The 23,208-nt window shown below is 44.6% G+C and overlaps 1 protein-coding gene across 5 annotated transcripts in view; it reads right to left on the bottom strand.

Moving 5' to 3' along the window:
* The window catches only part of RGS12 (regulator of G protein signaling 12), a 95,135-nt gene extending 73,733 nt beyond the window's left edge, over positions 1-21,402 (bottom strand). For 4 of the 5 annotated variants that reach the window (XM_064151609.1, XM_064151610.1, XM_064151612.1 and 1 more), the window contains exons 1-2: positions 16,429-18,375; positions 2,250-2,369 (exon numbers count right to left, since the gene is read on the bottom strand). In XM_064151609.1, coding sequence (XP_064007679.1) covers positions 2,250-2,369; positions 16,429-18,279 — 1,971 coding nt within the window. In that variant the 5' untranslated portion in view covers positions 18,280-18,375. Of the gene's footprint in view, positions 1-2,249; positions 2,370-16,428; positions 18,376-21,334 lie in introns of those variants that run through there. The other variant, XM_064151608.1, reaches the window with a different exon arrangement.
* Positions 21,403-23,208: the final 1,806 nt, after the last annotated feature.

Genomic DNA, 23,208 nt, shown 5'->3' with positions numbered 1-23,208 from the left:
CAAAGCAGCATGTGAAGTCTCCAACTCTATGCCTGGGTTAGTAGCTTATCCGTTCTGCTAAGGTAACGAGAGACAACACAAAAGCCACCATGCAGCCTGTGTAATATCATCATTATTCCAAAGGTGGAGTCTCTAAGAATTTCCTGGTATTGTTATTTCCTCTTCCAGCAACTCTAAATAGATGTCCTGGAATAATCTAAACATGTGCTAACAACATTGTATTCTACTACCCTTAGTTTAATAGTACTTGGGGAAAGCACTGCAGTAGCAAGGTTCAGCTTCTTTACTTTGCCTCAGCAAGGTTTTGAAATTCTTCTCTGGGTTGGCATTTCTCCTGGTGGCTAGGATAGCATTCTCTTATGGCATGCAAGGGGAAGAAAAATAGAGATTTCTAAATGAAAAGAAGCAACTAACAGCATCCACAGCCAAACAGCTCCACATAGTAAGGGCATTCCTCCCAATACAGATTTTAACACAGATGTCCAGTTCATGTCATACCCTACTACATCAGTTAACCCCTCCAAAGTAACAGCTTTAAGTCAGGTAACACAAAGAGCCTCTCAATCCCTCCTGTTGTTGCTACTCAAATTATATATCACTAAGACATAATGAGAGGAAAATTCAATTTTTAGGCCAATTGCTACACCATCTTTCTGAAATTCATAGGAAGTACCAAGTCCTTATTTTAACCTACGTCACGTAAAATGGCTCTAACAACAGAAATTATCCTTGGTGTCTAAAACTCCCTCTGAAAATGTGAGATGTGCACACAGTCTGGATGAAGTTTGAGTCTGGGTAAACATGGTAGGAACCATTTTTTTTCCTATTGCAAATGAATTACCAGCACTGGGCTGTCAGACAAGAGGATTGACTCTTGCTGTGACCAGAAACTGTCTAAACCTGTAAGATAAGTTATAAAAGCCATACAAGAATCACCACATTCTGATTAAGAATGATCTAGCTAAAGAGCTCCCAAATGGCTTTACCCAGAAGATCTTGCTCTGATGTTTACAGTTGTGCACTTACTGTATTAAAATGATGAGTGCAAAGAAGTTAAAAAGGATTTTCCATGATTAGGGGAAATAAAAAAAAAAGCAAGACACTTAAAAGCTTCAGAAAACAACACAGAAATAGTTAACAGTAAAAACTGTCCTTTAAAACAACTGAGAAATAAATAACTACAGTTCCTACCTGCATGCCCTAAGCACACCAAAAACTCCTTTCACATACTCCGTTTCCTAAGAATCCAGTGCACTGAGCTCTCCTCTCCTTTGCTTCAGACTCAGTGAAATGCCATTCTTCTTACTTTTTCCCACAGCAAGAAACTCAAGAGTATCTCCTTCTTTCCTCCTCCTATCTCAACTGCTTTTCAAACACCTCCCTCCCATTTAGAGTGTGCCACGTTCCCACCCATGCTGAAGAGTGGTATATGTATTACATGGTTCCTATGCCAAGAGCTCTGCAGAGTTTTGCTTCTCCCTAACAAACCTTCTTCCAGATAAGCAGGATAATGAAGCGAGGGGGAAATCTCTCCATTTGCCTTCACATCACTATGGGTCAGCTTTTTCCAAAGCAGACATGAGAAGAGAAGTACCTACAGCTGATTGAGGGAGGCTTTCAACAGAGCAGGAGGAGCAGCTTTTTAAATTCAGGTAGCTTTTCATTCCTTGTTTTCACCAAAAACAATGAGGTTTGGCCACTGAGGCCTAGGCATCAGCAGATGTTATACCAGCTGTGAATTAGCACTATCATATTATACTCAGAAATACTCAAAACCACCATAACCAATGGCCAATACACCAAGCTGATGAAGAATTACCTTTTCTCAGCTGCTAACATTCAAGGAGAAACAAAATACTGAAGTATTTTTAAAGATTAATACATACTTGGCAAGTCCTTAGGAAGGTGTGTAAAGAGCCTGCTCCAGCCACAAATTTGAACCCCCAAAATTTTCTCAATGCAATGACCATCAGCTGAATGAAACAATTCATATGATGACCTTTTATCTTTCTTTATATGATGATGATAGAATGATTTCTAACACGATTAACATTCTGATCAGCCAAACTATCTTGTTGCATGTAAACTGTTAAAGGAACACTGAAAGGGTCAGGAGATACCTGAAATCTGTTTTCCCCTCACCTAACTGTCACGTGATGATTAGTAGCTTTATCCTACTACAGATATTACTTTTATTTCATTAATGTAAGCTCCTCTCTAGGACACAGTTTCAAGTGCAAACTGATTACCTCAAGGTCATCCAGAGAACGAGTAATACTAAACCGCTTGGATCTTCCAAATGACCTTCGAACAGAAGAACGTGGAGGAGGAGCCTGATTTAATCCCATGGCATGTCCAAATTTTGCACCCTAAACAAAACAGAGAAAAAAAAACGTATTATTATTATTTTACTTCTTTAGTCTTAATACATTGCTCATCACAGTGACAGCAGCTGAATTCCACAGAATCATAGAGTAGTTTGTGTTGGAAAGGAACTTTAGAGGTCATCTAGTCCGAGTCCCCTGCTGTAAGCAGGGACATCATCAACAAGGTGTCTTTGCTCACAGAATGTGGCCCAAAGAGATCATCGAGTCCAAACCACCTGCCAGAGCAGGACCATAATCTAGCTCAGGTCACAGAGGAACGCATCCAGATGGGCCTTGAAAGTCTGCAGAGAAGGAGACTCCATAACCTCTCTGGGGAGCCTGTGCCAGCACTCTGTGACCCTCACAGTAAAGAAGTTCCCCTTTGTGCTGAGGTGGAACATCTGTGCTGCAGCTTACATCCATTGCTCCTTGTCCTATCACAAGGAGCAAGTGAGCAGAGCCTGCTGTCCCCTCCTGACCCCCAGTCCTCAGATAATTATAAACATTTATTAAATCCCTTCTCTGACTTCTCTTCTCCAGACCAAAATGCCCCATCAAGCCTCACCTTGAATGTCTCCAGGGATGGGGCCTCCACTACCTCCCTGGGCAACCTGTTCCAGTGCTCCACTGCCTCAGGGTAAAGAACTTCTTTGGAAAAAAGCCTGTGAGTGTGGGACTTTCTCTGTACCTATTTCCTGAGCTGTCTCTTCGGTGGAAACCAGTTTGTTCCCTAGGAAAACCCAGCAGTATAGGCTGCAAGATAAGTGACAGCGGGAATGCAGAACTACTTTTCTTCACTTCTGGTGCCCATGATTGCCACCTTTAGGACCACTTTTTAATCCACTTTGCACCAGCACTATGACACAGTATTATTCCACTGCCAAAAGCAATGTGAAAGCAGCAGATACCTCAGAAGAAATCTATTCCCAATCTCATGTCAGGAGTCTACTCATAGTTTTCATATAGGCACTTTTAGCATTGATAGCAATAAACTGCAATTCCTTTGATAAAATAACCTTTTAAAATTCTTATTTCAGATGCCTACTACATGGCTGGACCATCTAATGGGTGAAAGGGTGGCTGCTGGCACAGATACCTTCAAATAATATCCCTAGGTACAGAATTCCAAGAAGATGGATTTGCAAACCTATAACAGGACCACAACTTCAACATGAGTTGGTCATTTGCCAAGCCCCTGTAAAACTGCATACACAGATCACCGGAGTTCTGACTTTTCCCAGTTTCAAGTCACACATCCTACATATTCAGCACTGCTACTGTGTAAGCATGAGGCATCAGTTAGGCTGCTGCAGTGCACATGTGCTACATGTCAGTCTTAGTTGACAGAGCTTAACTAAAAGCAAGAGAGTCCCAGCTTTTTATTGTGTTAACTGTAAAACATTCACAGTGACCAATATTTGTTCTATCAGAATTTACCATCTTTGAAATCACGTCACTCAGCTTCAGTGGGACTCTTTCTCCACACTTTTCAAGGCCTAGCTTTTGCTAACAAAGCCAAGTGCAGGGTTCTGCACTTTGGCCACAACAACCCCAAGCAGTGCTACAGGCTGAAGACAGAGTGGCTGGAGAGCAGCCAGGAGGAAAGAGACCTGGGGGTGCTGGTGGATAGTAGGATGAAGATGAGCCAGCAGTGTGCCCAGGTAGCCAAGAGAGTCAATGGCATCCTGGCCTGGATCAGGAACAGTGTGGCCAGTAGGATGAGGGAGGTTATTCTGCCCCTGTACTCAGCACTGGTCAGGCCACACCTTGAGTGCTGTGTCCAGTTCTGGGCTCCTCAATTCAAGAGAGATGTTGAGGTGCTGGAACATGTCCGGAGAAGGGCAACAAGGCTGGTGAAGGGTCTGGAACACAAACCCTATGAGGAGAGGCTGAGGGAGCTGGGGGTGTGCAGCCTGCAGAAGAGGAAGCTCAGGGGGGACCACATTGCTATCTACAACTACCTGAAGGGAGGCTGTAGCCAGGCGGGGTTGGTCTCTTCTCCCAGACAACCAGCAACAGAACAAGGGGACACAGTCTCAAGTTGTGCCAGGGGAGGTCTAGGCTGGATGTTAGGAAGAAGTTGTTGCCAGAGAGAGTGATTGGCATTGGAATGGGCTGCCCAGGGAGGTGGTGGAGTCACCATCCCTGGAGGTGTTCAATAAAAGACTTGATGAGGCACTTGGTGCCATGGTCTGGTTGACTGGCTAGGGCTGGGGGATAGGTTGGACTGGTTGATCTTGGAGGTCTCTTCCAACCTGGTTGATTCTATGATTCATTTCTCTTTTAAAGGCTTGCTACTGTGAAGTCCAACTTTTTCAATCACACTCTACAAACTGCAGGAAGTTTTGCTTTAAGGGAACTACCTCACTTGGATGTTGCATGGCTAGAACTGGTGCTGCAGTAATTAAATCTGATGTGTTTCTCTTTTCCCCATAACCACATTCACTCTCCTGAGAAAGGCCCCAGATGTCAGTTAAGCTACATCAGCCTCAGCAATGCACATAACTGTTTGATGCCAAATGGCAAAGTGTAAACTTAAACCTAAGAGTAGGCACACAGGCAGTGACTGGTGCTAAGCAGATGTATAAACTCACGGCATCATGAAAACTTGTGATGATGTGCCTGAAATTTTGGATTCTTTTCACTGTAATATTCTATGTGGGGAAAATTCCTCCCTGTCTTCTGATGCGTTTTCACTTTAGAAAACAGCAGTTTAACTTAGAATGAATTTGCTCCTATGGCATTCCAGTATCTTTCCTCATCACAATAAGCTTCAAACTACATTTAGCAGTATTTATAGCATTTCTTGCTGGCAGCTTTGTAATATTCATTACATTTTACATTTGTATTTGGGTTGGCCTTGTGCAAACTGCTTTGCTCAAAACTGTAAAATATTATGGCATCCCTTGGATTATTTATTTGAATATCTACATACCACTAACCAAAGGAACAATCCTTAATTGCACACCCTTGTAACCTCACTCCAAAACCCAGTGGAAGTGTAGAAGAGCATCAAGAATATTATGCAGCCTCTTCTCTGAACTACAAGATAAGGTATCCAACAGAACATGTTTGCCTGTTTGCTTATACCCATGGAGCCAACACATTCTTTATCAACAGGACTCTGACTGTCACTGGCACCCACAACAAGACTCTGTTTACGAGCTCACAGAGATGTCAAGACACAACACATCATACAGGAGGAATCTGGATCCAAACTATGTAGCAGGGCTCATCACTGTTAACAAGATGAGACTCCAGCTTCTTCATTCAGCCTCAAAAGTGATGCATTTTAATAGGAAATTTCCTTCTCTCCTAATTTGCAGTTTACTAAGGTCTGTTGGGGTTTTTTTTTGGGGGGGGGCAGAGTATTGTTATTGGCTAAGGTGAAAGTTGGGCAGGTGCTGCCGAGGAAAACTGGAAATCTGGCAATTGGAGACTGATTCCTAAGGATTTTTAAGGGCACATTTAAAAATACAGCATCCACAAGCAAAGATGAACACTATCCCAGACATTCACACTACGAAGGCAGACCTTCTGCAGATGAGGTTTAATTGCCTTGCACACACAGGCAAATAAAAGGCTCGTGTAGCTTAAGCGAACAGCAGCAGTATTTGAGCAAATGTTTTTCATGGGACTCTAAAGAAAACCACAGCACTGGAGCAAAGAAAGATGAGAATAAGAGAACACAGAGGTTTTGAGAGACCTCTGAAGATCACCCAAATCCAACACCTCTGCCAGAAGAGCAGGACTCCCTAGAGCAGGTCACACAAGAACATATCCGGACAGTGACCGATCTTAAGGTAAATTTTGCTGAGATAGCCGTGAAGAAATGATGATCCTTCTGAAAGTCTTTATTACACTACTACACTGACACATAAAAAACACTGAAACAACCTAGTATAAATTCAAAGCAGTACACTGAATGGCAAACAAAAGTGTTTCATTCACTGGTAGCTGCCAAACGGAAACAGTGACATTTGCTACACAAACACTGGGATGGAGATCTTTTAAATCCAGATTGCTTGCATGCCCTAGAACTATTTACTATGGGATCTTAAAGATCCTCTTCTGAAAACACTCCACTGCTGAATCTGTAAAAGAAAATTAAAAACATCTAGGTGCTCAGAAAAATCTAATCACAAAAACCAGGATTAGAAACCAAAGTCCATCGATAACTGATTCTGGGGATCCAAAAGCAATCAGACATTTGCTTAGTGAAAAGCATGAGCTACAGCAATACATCCTCTGTAGTTTACAACACAGATACTTTAAACCCTGCTACTACTGTCTATCACAGTGAAAGCACAAAAGAACATATCTCTGAAAGCCTTTATCCTGTTATGATTTGGCAGATGGAGAGGAAAACCAACAAAGGATTAAAGGAATTAGCACACTGATGCTCTAAAATAAAACCAAACATTCCTTTTTCTGTTCTTCTTACCAAGTGAAAATGGTGAACTAGCAGACAGTGAATATTAGTTAAATGTGTAGTCATCAGAAAATAACCAGGACAATGAATAGGGCTGGGTTTTCCCATTGCTTTTATAACTACATCATCCCTTTTCCTTAAGCTAACTGCCAACAGCAAGTGCAAATGCCCTGAAACCACTGGCCAAACTATTGCCTTTCTTTCCCTTCAAGTACATATTTTTTTACACTCCATTTTTAACCTGCTTGTTTGGCCTCCTAGGTGAGCAACCTCCTCATCTCTCAGCATTCAAAACTGAAGTCAGCAGAGGATTGATAGGGCAGCAGTTTGTGACTATGACCAAGTGACAACAGTTTCTCCCTGACAACATGAAAGGTGCACAAGAAAAGCAGAAACGAGAAGGCAGAAAATGTTGTGCTTCATGTATTAGCAAGACAGAGGAAGTGACAAAGCACATGGCTCATGTCAGCCTGCAAACAGAGGGGCAGAAAGAACCAAAACAATCCAATCTGAGTTGCACAAATACAGTTTTTGAAACAGAAAGAGGATGGGCTCTTAGAAAAAACATTTTAACTGATGTCAACAAGTCCAGAAGTAGTTACATAGAACAGTTTTCAGCAGCTGTGCTAGCTTAAAGGACTTTGCATGTACCTTTGACCACGCATGGAGGCTTCCCCCTCATCCCCACTAACAATCAGCTACAGGTTACAAAATGAAATAATCCTCTTCCTAGCACAGATCCACACAACTGCCAACAACTGATGATGCTCACTGCCAGCTCCTTAAGGAACTCTTGAAGTTGGTACTCCCAAGGAAATGCAATGTGAACCTAGGACAGTCAATATGATACTTTAACCTGGAGCTTGAGTGCACAGAAGCAGGTTGGTGAAACCTTATCAATTATTCAGAGCACAAAGAAACCAAACACCTCTAGAAAACATATTCCATTAGCTTAGAGGAATTCCCAGCCATACTATGAGCCTTCATATTCCAGCAAATGCATTGAGCAAGTATTAGAGGAGGTGTCCTTGCCCATGGTACTGGGGGTTGGCGATAGATGACCTTGAAAGTCCCTTCCAATCTAAACCACTCTGGGATTATAACTGTCTAACAAACTGGAATAGTTAACAATCAGGAGAAACAATGGAAACATTTTGTACAGCATAGTCTCTGTGTCTCTCTACAGCTAAACATATATTGTCCTCTAAAATAAAGTGAGGGTCTGAAGGGCCTGACTATGGGATATGTTGGGTTAGAGCTTCTCACGCCCTGAGAAGATAAAAGGATCTGGGAGGGAAATGGGAAGAGAGCTTCCTGTGGTCCAGGAACAGAAGCAGTAAGGAAAGAATGTCAATGGAGAGGGCTCTCAATGCTATGAAACAACATAAAGGAATTAATAACTCCCTCCAGGCTGCCCTGCGCTGCTGCCATCATCGTGGATTGACATCGCCTCACAAAATTGGATTAGGTGAGGGAGGGTTAATTAAAAAAGGTTTTGCATCATTCAGGCTTTCCTGACAGCTTTTCCACAGGCTTTAATTACACTGCACTTCCTGTAACCATTTCTTGGGGGGGGTTGGCACCATTATGCAAAACGATTCAAATGGCATCGTTCACCATTACTGCTCAATGGATTTGCTGACTTGTAAGAATACCTCTTTGCTAATCAGATGATGATGATGACACATTTCACTGCCTTCTAACTCCATTTTTAATGGCACTTAGGTTCATAATTTAATAAAGAACAAGGTAAAATTTTGTGTTAAGATCACTGTACACTCTGGGAAGACAGAAAAGAAGCTGTCCTGTCTGCTTAGATATCCAAGTAAATCAAATGCATGGCTCATCTCCTGTACTAAGGCACAAACATTGACCATCTACACTTCACCACTATCCTAACCTCTTTCCCAACAAAAACCCCCACATGTGGATGGTACTAATGCAAATGGGACCCTAAGAGCACTTTCTCAGATATTAGATAATAGTATCTTGCAGGGGATGGAAGCCTACTAGCTGGAAATTGCAGAGGAACAGAAAGGCCAGAGCACACGAGGGGAAAACATGGAGAAAATGACAAGCACACACGTAACAACTGGTTCCAAATCATCTGGAACATTAGTTAGACATTAGCTGGAAACATTAAGTCACTATGGCCTAATAATCAATAACAAACCAGCAAAGCAAATGAAGAAGTATTAAGAATAGAGACGGAAAAATGCACACTCAATTAGACAAAAGCTTGACCAGGGAATCAGCATCAAATTTTGGTCATTCATCTCCCAGAATGAAGCATTTAAATGGGAATAGTTTCAGAAAAGGGCCACTGAAGTTATCTGGAGAATGAACAAACTGACTTTCCAGAAGACTGAGGGGTTTATATCAAGTCAAATGAAAATTAATAGCATGATTCCTGTGCATAAACAAAAAGGTAAACACTGAACAGAGCCACATCCATGAAAGAAGACACCAGCAGCAGAAGAAATAGGTATAAGGTGGCCATGTCTACATCTCAGGCTGGAAAATAAGCTTCTAAGATCATACTAGTGATGGAATATTGCTCCTGTAGAAGGCAGGGAGTGGAAGGGAAGGCAGGGTACAAAGATTTTTGGCAAAGGTACAGCTAAGTGTATGGCAGGCAAGAAAATACAGGATTGCCTCCAAGAGCTACCATTTGGTTTGATGACACAGAATATCCTCCTCTGAACATCAGAACATCCTTCCCCTATTTTTGAATATTCAGAATATCCTTCCCAACATAAGAAGGACACAGAGCTGTTGGACTGAGTCCAGAGGAGGGTCACAAAGATAATCCAAGGGCTGGAGCACCTCTGCTATGAGGATTGGCAAAGAGAGCTGGGGGTATTCAGCCTAGAGAAGGCTCTGACTGTTTATAAACACCATTATTTTAGACGATTACAACAGCCATGAGAAGGCTGCAGAAAACTACTAAAAGCTGAACTGCCTTTCATTCTCTCCTAGCAAAATGTATCAGAGGATCTATTCCCTATAAATGCCTCTTTCCAGATTAACTCACATAAGCACTCTCTCAGACCTAGCTTTGTGTTTGGGATCTCAGTTGAGTTGTCTTTAAGGTACGTACATCCATCGCAATCAGATCAAAGCCTCTAATTCTAAAGGTTAACATTAAATTCTACTGCATAAGAACAGGAATGCAGCTGTTATTATTTCTGCTTTATAAACAGCTGGGGTGGAACAATTTAAGCTAGGGAACAAACAGAATTGTAGAGGGATGGGAAAGAAACCATGTAATTACACAACAAAACACAAATATGAGAACCACAGAGCTTTGCCAACATTGTCTGTGCATCTACATCAGTAACCATCCAGTTACCAAGACTGAAAGCTACACTTCTTCCATTTGAAACAAATCCTGAATTCCCACACAAATAACTATTCCATTTTTAACCTGAGCAGCGCATCCTTTACAGTAATACTTGCTCTTGAAACACAAACAACTCTGCTGAAGTAGTTAAACTTCTGATTAAAACAGTACCAAGAAGAGTAACCCTGAAAATCCATCAGCAAGGGACAATGCATTAGTGAAGCCCACAGCAGGGCTTAGCTGTCTGCTCATGCATTTTTACAATACTTCCATCAGTTTAAATCTTGAAGATTACAAAGCAACTGACATATTTTAGGGGTTACAAAACAATGTGTTTGCAATACTCTTTGTCCAGTGAATTTCAGACAATGGGATTATCTGGTGCTCCAGGCTGCAGCAAGAGGAGTGTGGAGAGCACATCAAGAGGAGATTCTGCCTTTTACTCTGCTCTTGTGAGACCCCACCTCTAATACTGCCTCCAGTTCTGGTGTCCCCAGCATAAGCAGGATACAGAGCTGGTGGAGAGAGTCCAGAGGAGACCACAAAGATGATTCAAAGGCTAGTGCACCTCTTCTATGAGGATAAGCTGAGGGAGCTGGGGCTGTTCAGCCTGGAGAAGACTTTGGGGAGACCTCAGAGCTGCCTTCCAGTACCTGAAGGGATCCTACAACAAGGCTGCAGAGGGGCTTTTCATAAGGGTGTCCAGAGACAGGACAAGGAGGAACGGTTTGCAGGTAAGGGAGAGCAAGGTTAGACTGGATCTTAGGAAGAAGTTCTTCAGTACAAGCATGGTGAGACTCTGGAACAGGCTGCCCAGGAAGGTTGTGGCTGCCTCCTCCCTAGCGTTGTTCAAGGCAAGACTGGGTGAAGCCTTGAGCAGCAGAGTCTAATTGAGAGGTATCCCTGCCCTGGGGAGAGGTTGGAGCAGATGATCACTGAAGTCCCTTCCAACCTGAGCCACTCCAAGATTCTTTCACTAAGATCTATAAATAGGATCCATTTCCAAATTCACTCTCTTTATGAGCACAAACAATAACATGGTCAAGATGGAAGCCTCACAACAAATGTGAAACAGAAAAAGGCTTCTACAAAATTAATGCCTAGCATTTTCAGTGGCTTTTTAATTACTCTTTAATAGATTTGGCACACTCACTTGGAATAAACCCAGTTCCCAGATACTGAGTTATTGACCTGGGGTTGTAAAAGCTTTTGCAATCTTAAATGTTCTGCTGGCCTCTGCAACATTAAAACAGATCTTCTCCTTAAGAAAAAGGGATGGTGAGAGGTCAAAGCCCAGGATTCTGTCCTCGCAGAGGGAAAACTCCAGGACTGAACTGAAGCTTTCCAGTGGAAAAAAAAGAGTATTTCCCCAGTAAAACTTAATTTAAAACAGTAATGGGTAGACATATTTTTGGCCAGATGCCAGCATGAATACAGAGAGTGAGGATAGACCAAAATCAAATGTATTCTATTAATTTAGTCTAGAGGGAAAGGAATGCTACCCAGTTCAGCAATTTCTCAATCCCTTGCCAATCCTAGCATCCCCTGGTGTTTTCATATTACTTATGGTGCTTTGCTTTTGTGCAACCCCAGGTGATGCTAAGGGTGAGTAGGTAAGCGACTGGAACTTAGTGGGGTGCTGAAGAATCTGGAAATACCACTGCAGCAGCAAAGGCAGGACAGTGCAAAAGGAACAACAAACAAAACAGTGATTCCATTCCCCTTGAAACCATAACCAGACTCTTCATCTGCCAGTCTCATAGACCTATCACAGTATCACCAAGGTTGGAAGAGACCTCACAGATCATCGAGTCCAACCCTTTACCACAGAGCTCAAGGCCAGACCATGGCACCAAGTGCCACGTCCAGTCCTGCCTTGAACAGCTCCAGGGACGGCGACTCCACCACCTCCCCGGGCAGCCCATTCCAGTGTCCAATGACTCTCTCAGGGAAGAACTTTCTCCTCACCTCCAGCCTAAATTTCCCCTGGCACAGCCTGAGGCTGTGTCCTCTTGTTCTGGTGCTGGCCACCTGAGAGAAGAGAGCAACCTCCTCCTGGCCACAACCACCCCTCAGGTAGTTGCAGACAGCAATAAGGTCACCCCTGAGCCTCCTCTTCTCCAGGCTAACCAATCCCAGCTCCCTCAGCCTCTCCTCATAGGGCTTGTGCTCAAGGCCTCTCACCAGCCTCGTTGCCCTTCTCTGGACACGCTCAAGCATCTCAATGTCCTTCTTAAATTGAGGGGCCCAGAACTGGACACAGTACTTAAGGTGTGGTCTAACCAGTGCAGAGTACAGGGGCAGAATGACCTCCCTGCTCCTGCTGACCACACCATTCCTGATGCAGGCCAGGATGCCACTGGCTCTCTTGGCCACCTGGGCACACTGCTGGCTCATGTCCAGGTGGGTATCAATCAGCACCCCCAGATCCCTTTCTGTTTGGCTGCACTCCAGTCACTCTGACCCCAGCCTGTATCTCTGCATGGGTTTGCAGCACCCTGCACATGGAGCTATTGAACACCATCCCGTTGGACTCTGCCCATCTGTCCAGTCTTGACCCACTATCAGTCTTACAGCAAGTCAGAAGCCGCTCTCCACCAGAGAGCTTCCTTAGCCACTCTGAGGCTGAAAGCTACCACTTCCCATGAGCTGCCTTTTCAGTAAAGTTCAGCAACATCAGCAGACCTCCCACTACTTGTTTTAATCTAAGGCCCATAGAAGTCAAGAGATTTCCAAAACAGCCTCCTAAGATGCTTCAGTAGAAACCTGTTCACAATCAACTTTAAGGAAACATAAAATTCCGCACAAGAAATCATGTTAGAAGAGGACCAGAGACACCTTCAAGTAAATCTCAGTCAGAAGAGACAGAACCAACATTTCCCTGATACAGTTCAACAACCATTTTAAAAAGCCAAAGGTTAAAAAAAAAATCTTGAAACACACCAACTGTGAAAGTATGAGCTTAGTAATTTAGGGGAAAATTCCTTACAACACTTTAAAGCACTACCAAAGCCCTCCTGCTCTCCAGTCACATTTAATCAAACCAGGTGGTTTTAATTTTTCTTCACGCTACTCACACTTATATTGAACTTTGAAATGCTTTGTAAGTGCAAAAAAAATTATTTTAAAAGTGGAGGTTTGCCAATTATTACAAAACAAATCATAATTCTAATTTGTGAGCTGAAAATGTCGTCATTAAAGGAGCCAGGACACTGAAGGGAAAACAAAGCTCAGAAAAGACATTTTCTGCCAGCTGAAGTCTGCAATGCCCTTCTTATACCTCCCAGGTCCAGTTCTGGCAGTGCAGATTTAGATAGGTAAATGTTCACCAGAACTGTCTCACATCTGCTTCTGTGCTCTCTCCCATTCATAAATGTTTTGTCAGAGCAGTTATAAAAGCCAGGAAAGAATTCCTGTCCCTCTTACCCACCAGCACTGAGCAAGAGGGTGTATCTCCCTGATTTACATGCTGTTTAACTGCAGAGTTCTGCTAGATCAGAACTGCACCCAGGAACTCAGGCCCTTGCCCCAGTGTGCACTGAAAGCTCCAAGGAAGAGAGTACAGCACATGGGTGTGCAGAGTCCATCAGAAACCACTCCAGCTGTGGCAACCTTTTATTCCTCTGGTGGCTCCTGCACATTCTCACTCAGGATACATTACTCTTCAGTATTAAAGACAAGAAAATACACCACTATTACAAAGCAACCTAAGGACTTCTCTGCCAAATGAAGCATTAGACTCAGCCACAAGGCTGCATAAATATGAATGCAATCCCATGTGGCCACTTAACCTTTTTCCGTGACTGCAATGTGCCTGAGCACACTGTGTAAAATCAGTCTTTACCACTTAAAAAGGGTCACCAGAAGCTGACACTGATGTAGTTTTCTAGAGAGCAGGATCTAACCCATCTGAATAATGTTTTGGAACAGACAACCCTACCTTTACCAGGAAAAAGTCTGAATTTCAGAATACCATGCCCCTGAGAAAGCAAATTAGTGCTCAAATATGTAAAAGACCCACAGATTTTCTCTGTTTCTGCAGTACCCAAAGAAGCAGTACCCAAACAAGTCATCACTGATGACATCCCAGGACTATTTGCATTAAAAATTTAGGGTGAGCACACAGAATTACTCTGAATAAAGCTAAGTGCTTACAACTCCAGCTTGCAAACAAGCTTTTCCTGAGCTGCTCTCCTCAGTTACAATGACTTCAATAATACTGAAAACCAGCAACAAAACAAGGCAACCAGCAACACAACAAAGGGACACAGTCTCAAGTTGTGCCTGGGGAGGTCTAGACTGGATGTTAGGAGGAAGTTCTTGACAGAGAGAGTGATTTGCCATTGGAATGGGCTGCCCAGGGAGGTGGTGGAGTCACCATCCCTGGAGGTGTTCAAGCAAAGTCTGGATGAGGCACTTAGTGCCGTGGTCTAGTTGACTGGATAGGGCTGGGAGATAGGTTGGATTGGATGAGCTTGGGAGGTCTCTTCCAACCTGGTTGATTCTATGAAAAACAAAATTAAATTGCAAAAGAGGTTCTGTAGCCTTAATGAGGAGACTAAATGCTAAAGGCACGTAGGAATGGTTTAAATGTGTCTTGAAAGCCAAGGTTTTTATTAATCAAAGAAAAGAAATGCCAGTTTTATTAGCACAGACTTGGAAAAGGAAGATCAATTGAGATATTTAGTGCTGGGACATACACTGGTGATACAGTAGGGGAAATAATGTTAGTGTTTACCCACATACACAACAGTTTTCATCTTCAGGTGTACTTTTTCCTAAGGGATTTTCATTAGTACTTTCTTGATTTCCATTAACCTCCACGGGCAAGAATTTCTTCCTCGTGTCTAGCTGAAACCCAGCTTCTTCCAGGTGGAAGTTCTTACCCCTTGTCTATGCCTTAGGAAAAACTCCTCCAGCTCTCCTGGAGGCTCCCTTCAAACCCTAAAGCTGCTCTAAGGTGTCCCTAGAGCTTTCTTTTCTTCAGGCTGAACATCCCCAGCTCTCCCAGCCTGTTTTCACAGCAGAGGTGCTCCAGCCCTCCGATCATCTTGGTGGCATCCTCTGGACCCACTCCAACAGTTCCACGGAAGGACAATGATTCTCAGACTAATTTAGATCATAAGGTTGTGACTTTCCCTGGAATTGGCAAACGTTTTGGATACAACTCTGCCGCTAACGCTTTCAGTGTAGGATCAATGACCTCCACTTTACTGGAATCCCATTATCAACAAGATACTCCCAAGACATTAGTCCCCTAGAGAGCAAGACATTCACGTGACAAAGGAACGGGCTGTGAGCTGCTGGATACCCCTCCCACACTTCTTTTTGTTTAAATCTTCTCACTTGAGTTTATAGAAGCCTCATAGTCAAAACAAGGAGATGAAGTAGTTTGGACCAAAATCTGAGTTACAGCTTACTGGCACAATGTTAGATTGGTGACCGTTAGGTCACTGGCCGCTGCAGTCACCACTAACAACTCTCCTTTGGTGTAGGTTTAATGCTGTTTGGTACAGAGGGTTTGCTGCAGTGAAGTTTTGTAATACTATTCTCTTACTCAGTTCAAATGCAGAACACAAGCTTTTGACTAACAGTCAGGCTACATCTCTATAAAAAGTGGTATCACTAAAATACTGACATCTGCAAGCCAGCCTTCTCATTAAGGAACCAGACTGAGGGCCCAGGCTGCTTCTATGCCTTTGCTGCTGGAGGTCAGAAGGAACTGAAGCTGCTAGAATGTCATGTCTCCTATCATTGCAATGCCACTGCAACATTTGGAAGCAATGAAGAGACAAGAAGAGAAAGCTCTAATGGACATCACTTCCAGCAGAAGAACAACTCCAGAGCTGCACTCAATTAAACAGGAATATGCAAAGCTTTTCAAAGGGAGAAAAAAACCCCATAATGTTTCTTCATCTGAAATTTCCTAAATCATATGGCTTCAAACCAAGAGAAGCTCAACTTAGATGACAGGAAGAAATGCTTCCCCAGGAGGGCGGTGAGGCACTGGAACTGGTTACCCAGAGACGCTGTGGAAGCTCCAACCCTGACAAGTGTTCAGAGGCAGGTTGGACGGGCCCTTGAGCAAGCTGCTCAAGCAGGAGGGGTCCCTGCACATGGCAGGTGGGAGTTGGAATTAGATGACCTTTAAGTTCTCTTCAGACCCAAACCATTCCATGATTCTAGGATCCATGTTTTATTTTAACATGCCAACATGATGGTGTAAAATACCATGGGGTGTTGGGGGCTTTAGGGCTTTTCACAAACCACCATCAACACATTCTTACCTTTTTGTCCTCTTTAGACTTCCTAATACTGTGCGAAGGGGCAAATTTGTTCTGCATGCAAAACACCTTCTTGGACCACTCACTTTTGTGAGATTTGAGCTGTGGCTGGCCAAAGCTGCCATCGACTCTGTACCTGTCAGCTGGAATCTTACTCATTGGCGGGGGAAGAGTGGCACAGTTCACGCTGGACCAGCCGTCCGTGGAATCCGTGTAGGACTCCTGGTCACTTGCATTCCCTTGCTGCCACTCCTGCAGAACATGCACAGGCAACCACCTCTGATTGCCTAGGCCTGCAGCATTTTTCTTGGATGGAGGTACTGAATTTCGGGAGGAGACCAGTGGAACTTCGATACGAGCTGAAGGACTTAGGTGTTTGCTTACACTCTGGGGCTTCTCACTCGGAATTGCTTCTAAAGGAATGTTTCCTTCTTGTTCATGACAGAAGCCATTCCAATGGGAAGGAGGCTGATTTTGTCCCCTTCCTAATGGATTTTCCCATATGCTGTTAGGAATGTGTTTACTTGGATTGCTCCCCAAATCAACCACCAGAACTCTATTACTCTTCTCTTCTTGGTTAAAATTCCCAATTCCACTGTCACTGTTACTGCTTGTGCTGTTATTCTGATGAGCATCTGCATCACCATCAAGAAAAGCCCTGGCACGCATTCCCTCAATCAGTTCCCCCATATCCCTGTAGAGGACAGAAATAAACTGCAAGACTGGTAGAGATGATGTTGGAAACTCCAGACAGCCATTTGTGTCGGGGTCTGCTGTGCATTCCAGTCCAAAACGCTTTGCTATGCCCTGGTGAATTTTATGGTGGAATAATTCAGGATCCACCATAAAAACATGGCAAGATGTCCTCAAAACCCCTTCGTCTTCCTGAGCCAAACTTGCATCATCATTTGTTTGCATTGTAACTAGCCCAAAGAATCTTCTGTCATCCGGGCACACGGCACTGAAGGCCAGTTTCTCTGCAGGATATTCCGCCACCACCCCTGATTTGTCGCTGCAGAGCTGAATGCAGTCGTGCATTATCTTCATCATCACCAGGGAATGGATCTTCTGCTCTGCCCGCAGACGTCTCATGCACCCACGGATAGCCTGCAAGCTCTCAGTTTCCAAATTGGAGGTTGTGGAAGGAAGTTCAATGGATCCCAGGTAACCTACAATCATGGCAACGTTTAATATGCTTGCATCTAATCCAAAGTCTTCTGCACTCTCCAGTCCAATTCTAAAAACAGAATCATCATTTAGGACTCTGGATATTTCTTCCTTTGACAGTAGGTTTGGATTGCTTTCATTGCCACTTTCAAACCTAATAGCAGCAGAAGCTGAAAACGATCTTTGCTTTGGTGCAGAATAATCTGAGCTAGGAGCACAAAGAGTAGGATTCTCAAAGATCATGTTGAAAATGCCACCAGATTGCATTTCTTCAACAACTTTCTCTGCTCTGTTTATACCCAGAGCTTTAGAGTCAGGTTTGGGTTTTAGCCATCCCTTCCCATCATAAAAACCAACTTCTTCATCGCTTGAACATGAGTCTATATGACCAAGCCCTTCAGCAATGACCATGTGCAGGACTCCAGAACACTTTCCTATAAGTTTCACGACATCTTCATGAGAGGCTTTTTTCACATTGATTTCATTAACTGCAAGTATCTGATCTCCTGCTTTAAGCCCCACATAGTCTGCAGGACTTCCTTTCATAACACAACTAAGAACACAAGGAGCTTGCCCAGAAAGGGTGAATCCATAACCTGCTCTTCCTCTAGCAACTTCCACATTTCTTATCCGAGGAGGAGCATGCACGTTGAGTCGACGTTTGACTGTTTCCCCTGGCCTATACATTTTGAGGTTGTTGGGTTTTTTTTTCCTGAAACAGGAAAACTTAATTAGTCCTTTTCTTGTTCATGTTTCAAGAGTATCACTCCATCTGATGAAGCTCTAAAGAAAGAAAAAAAAAAAAGCCATTTTAATTCTCAAACACATTTCAGGTTTTTCAGCACCCAAGATTCCCTTCACTCTTCAGAAATATTGCTGTGGACTCTACTAAACACTACTGCTAAAGAATGAACACAACACTCAGTTTGAAAAGAATAGGTACCATAGCCTTAATTTTACTGATGAGAGAGTAGCAGTGCATCAAATGAAGTGGCTGTCCAAAATCACCAAGTAACTAAGTGCCAAAGAAAAGAGCAGAATCTAAGTCTTCTACTGTACAGCAAATATATTTACACTACAGCAGGTTACACCTTCCCCAATTTTACCTAATATTCAGTTAACTTCTGGCTTACTGCACCATTCCAATACCACCACATTTAACAGCAGAGTGAAAATCCTGGGTGAATGCTCATCTGTCCTCTCCTAGCAACACAAAAATTAGAGCTCAAGTGTATCTACTCAGCTACAGTCCATCCCCTTTTATACTCAATATACAGGGACCACATTCATCCATGCAAATTACCCCTGTATCTCTCCACTGACTGATTGCAAAGGCAGCTTAAAAGTATCTCAAACTTCAGCCTTCCCCTGCATTTCAGTTACACATGCAAACAAAAGGGCATTCAGAATCCAAAAATCAGATTTACTGTGACACCAGTCAATTAACCTACTAAAAACTCATTTGTCACAAAGCAAACACCAGTTAAAAATGCCTTTCAGTCAGTAATTCCTACACCCATGTGTTTTAGTTTATCTTAAAAATTAAAAAGAAAAGAAAAAAGGACTCCACATGCTGCTAGCATTAATCATGACTTTACAACTGAGATAAAGAGGCTTTATATGAACAGCAACACACACAGCTGAGTAGGAGGGCACAGAACTAATAAAGCTTAATGGCCACAAAACACTTCCCAGGGTATTTCAGACAGAAGCACCAATAGATACAAATTAAGAGCTGTTCAAGAGTGTGAAATAACATCATTTAGCCATATACACCAGATTTGTCCCCACACTGCAAAAAGAGAAACCTTTCAGCTTTCTGTCAGCATGCATTCTGGTCTACCATTTAAGACACCAAAAATACCAGTTACAGTTGAATTGTGCTTTCCCTCACAAACACTACTTTAATATACTGGGTTTGCATACCTATGCTTGCTTTTCATGTTGTTTTCAAACCCTGGAAAATAATCCTTATTTGCTGACTTCCAAGAGAGAGAGAGGTGTTTTGTTTCCAGCTCCTGCTCGTTAACTCATAGCAACAAAAAGAGCAAACAGAAACAGGTCACTTAACTCCTGTTATAGTCTGTTAGACTCTAGCCTCCACAGTCGCAGCGAGGGAGCATACGAAGTTCAAGGCCACACCACTGACCACTAGCTCACTTTGAACACAAGCACTCAGCACGACAGTATCCACGTTACCGTGCTCCTTTTTTTTCCTATTTATTTTTTTGTGAAAAGCAGAGAACCGCTTGGCTTCTTTTTGTTTTTCAACAGTGAAGACTGTAAGGGGATAAGCATGCAAAACTGGAAGCTCACACAGGCTGCTCCCTCATCCCTCACACACGCCTTGGAAGCGCTGGGAGGAAGAAGCCACTCATTAAGGCAGAACTTTTCACAAACGGTGTCACTACAAAGCTACGAAAGAAGTTAAGACATTTGAATTCCACTCACTATTCAAATGCAGTCTGTGTTCGCAGACAAGTTACACAGGAAATATAACAGCACAACCTGTAGGAGACAGCTACCACTTGTTTGAGAACTTGAGCAGGATAATATTTTCATTAAGACACCTTATCAGCATTTCACAATTGGCCAAACACAGCGCTATGTTTGCCGGATAAGCGGCAATTGCTCTGCCACAAAGCAATTAGGTGTACCTAGCGTGATCATTCAGTAACGACCGGCTGTGATTAGCACCAGCAGGCTTAGAACTAGCTGTTAAAAACTCTGGTCACACCGGAGCCAGCCTAAGAAGTGTAAAGAACGCGACCAGGACATTTGCTGGTTTGGCTGACAAGCATCATGCGACCAAGGACCACGTTTTCTAAAGCTGTTGCATAAACAATGGTGCGTTTACAATTCGGATTAAATGTATTTGCTATATTTAAGTAGGTGACAAGGTTTTGTTGGCAGATAAGCGCTTCTTGCCGCCCCCCCCCCCTCCCCCGCCCCCAGCTTTTCTTGCTCCAAAGCTGTTTGAACACCGAACAGAGGAGTAGAATTTGAGGCTGAAGCAGCCACACAGAAGATGAGCAATAAAAGCCGGCGGAAAAAAAGAGGCTCGGGATGGTTTTGAACTCCCGGAGCTTCCAGGCAGTGGGCAGAGCCAGGAGGAACACATCTGCCACCTGGTTTAACGCTCTAAAAGTAACGCTGCCGGCTTCCCGAGCAGCAGAAGGCAGCCAGCCGCTGCCCATCTCCTGGGGAAGGCTCCTGGCCCCGGGGGCGAAGGGGCTGTGCCCAGGGCGGGACAAGAGGGTGCCCCGGCAGGCCGCGGGACGGAGCGGAGGGGCGAGCGGCGCGTCCCCGCCTCGAGCAACGGTCCGTGGGGTTACACAGGAATCGCCCCGCCAGGCAGCCGCTTCCCGGGAGGGTGGAGCTGCGGGGAGGAGAGAAGCGGCACCTGAGCCCGCAGGGACGGTTTGAAAAATCAAGCGGTAAAAACAGGGGAGGACAAGGGGACCCGTGTGTGTAACCCGCCTCAGCTCAGCCCGCCGGAGGCTACAGCAGCGCCACTGTCCCGAGGGGCGCGCAGAGGGGGCGGCCCAGGCGCGGCGCTGCACTCCCCTCGGCTCCCTCTGCCTCCCCCCGCCGCGTTCCCCTCCCCCTCAGCCCCCTCCCACCGCCCATCTGCTGCCCTGCTCCACACACCACACCCCGAGCGGGGTCCCAGGCCGGGCATTGAGCGGCGAGACGGTACAGAGCGAACCGGGTAGGCGCTCCCCGGCTCAGACCCACTCACCTCCGTTCTCCTGGGACGCCGGCTACTCTATTGAGGCACCAGCTCTCCCCGGTCTCCGAGGAGACGGGCGCCGGGCTCCGCCACACAGCGCTCCGGCCACTGGCTGCAAGGAACTGTCAGTCAGCGCACTCACCCGGCAGGGGTGGCGGTCGGGTTCCCGGACAGAGAAAGGGGAGAGACAATACCCGGCGACAAAGAACTACAACTCCCGGCGCGCCTTGCGAGGGACCCGCTCCCTCCGACCGTGCGGAGCGGGTCTCGTGGGGCATGCCGGGACATGTAGTTCCTTTTCCTTCCCGAGCCGCCCCGCCAGGGTGCGGTGGGCAGCGCGGAGTGGAGTGCGCAGGCGCAGGGACTGCCGGCGCCCTTTCGAACGGCGTTTCGCCGGCAGCTGCGGAGGGAGGGAGCGAGAGAAACGGGGGAGAGGTTAAAAGAGCCGCGTCGCAGAGCAGCGACAACTCGAGCGGCCCTTTAGGAGTGGGAAGAACAAAGTAGGGGCATTCTTCTTGTTGCTAGCACGACAGCGTTAGCTGGCAGCGGAAAGGACTAGTTAGAATGACCTGCAGCGATGAAGTGGAGCTGAAGAAAATCACAGAATGGCAGGGGTTGGAAAGGACCTCCGAAAAACATCGAGTCCAACCCCCCAGCTAGAGCAGGATTACCCAGGGGAAGTGACCTAGAAACACGTCCAGGCGGGTTTCGAGTGCCTCCAGAGATGGAGACTGCACAAGCTCTCTGGGCAGGTTGGTCAGGGAGGACAGGCCGGGAAGCCTCCAGAGGTGTATCAGACAGGTGTGCCGTGCCTTTGAAGCCGGGGAAGAAAGTGGGACAGGCCTTACAAGCTAAAGATGAGAGTGGGAGGGAGCAGGGTGGCATTAGGTTTAACCATTAAGGCACACGATGAAAGTAAGGAGGGAGGTGAGGCATTTCTATAGCAGTTAAGCATTCAAAAGGCTGGAGTATAAAGTGGAAGTTTTGCCACCCAAATGGAGCAGGCTATAAGCAGCAGGTTCTCAGAATACATTAAGGACAGCTCTTTATTTCAGAAGGGCAATAGCAGAAAACCCAGATCAAAGTGGGAAGAGGGGAGGATGATGCACATAAAAGTGAACAGCAGTTAAGAGATTCCTGAGGAATGTAAGGTCCAGAAAAAGGGAAGAGTTAAGCAATCGCTTGGGTTTTCCTAGAGAATCTGAAAAGATTTTATGATCTTGGCAGAAAACTGTGATCATTAATTATTAACCAGGACTAGTGGAAGTCGTTTGTAGGTGAGGCCTTTCCTCATGTCACTGTCCTTCTCTGTGCACTGGAAACCTGAAATGGAACTGAATTGACCAGTCTCAAGGTGAAGAAAAATGGTAGTGTTTGGTTTGGGGTTTTTTTGTTTGCTTTCTGAGCCTTCAGAGCAGGACACCTATCCCACAGCCCTGTGTTGCTGTAAGATAACTAATATCTGTGAGATAACTAAAAAAACACTGGCTTGACAGTTCAGCTTTGGTCATTTGTCTTCTTTTTTTTTTTTTTTTTTAACCCAGTCTAGGAAATAGTTTCTTAATATCTCTCTCCCTTTCTGAAGTGCTCACAGTGTGCTGGAGCCTTTGGGAAGAACAAAAACATGGGGCAAAAGAGAAAGCTCACTGGAGAAATAGAGGATCCTGAACCTCTACCTTGAACAGCTGCTTGTTCCGTTTGTTTTTCTCACAAGGAGATTAGTAGCAACATGAAACATTTCAGATCAGCTTAGATTCCAGTTTTGTTATTACCTCTCTCACCACGTTTGATGGGAAAAGCTTCTGGATGTGAAAGTAAACAATCAAAATCAACATGATTTATTTCCCTTATCCTCACAGAAGACAACTTGGCAGATCGGCATA

The sequence above is a fragment of the Pogoniulus pusillus genome, chromosome 11, assembly GCF_015220805.1.
Source record: "Pogoniulus pusillus isolate bPogPus1 chromosome 11, bPogPus1.pri, whole genome shotgun sequence".
Taxonomy (NCBI): domain Eukaryota; kingdom Metazoa; phylum Chordata; class Aves; order Piciformes; family Lybiidae; genus Pogoniulus; species Pogoniulus pusillus.
This window is presented reverse-complemented; position numbering and strand designations above follow the sequence as displayed.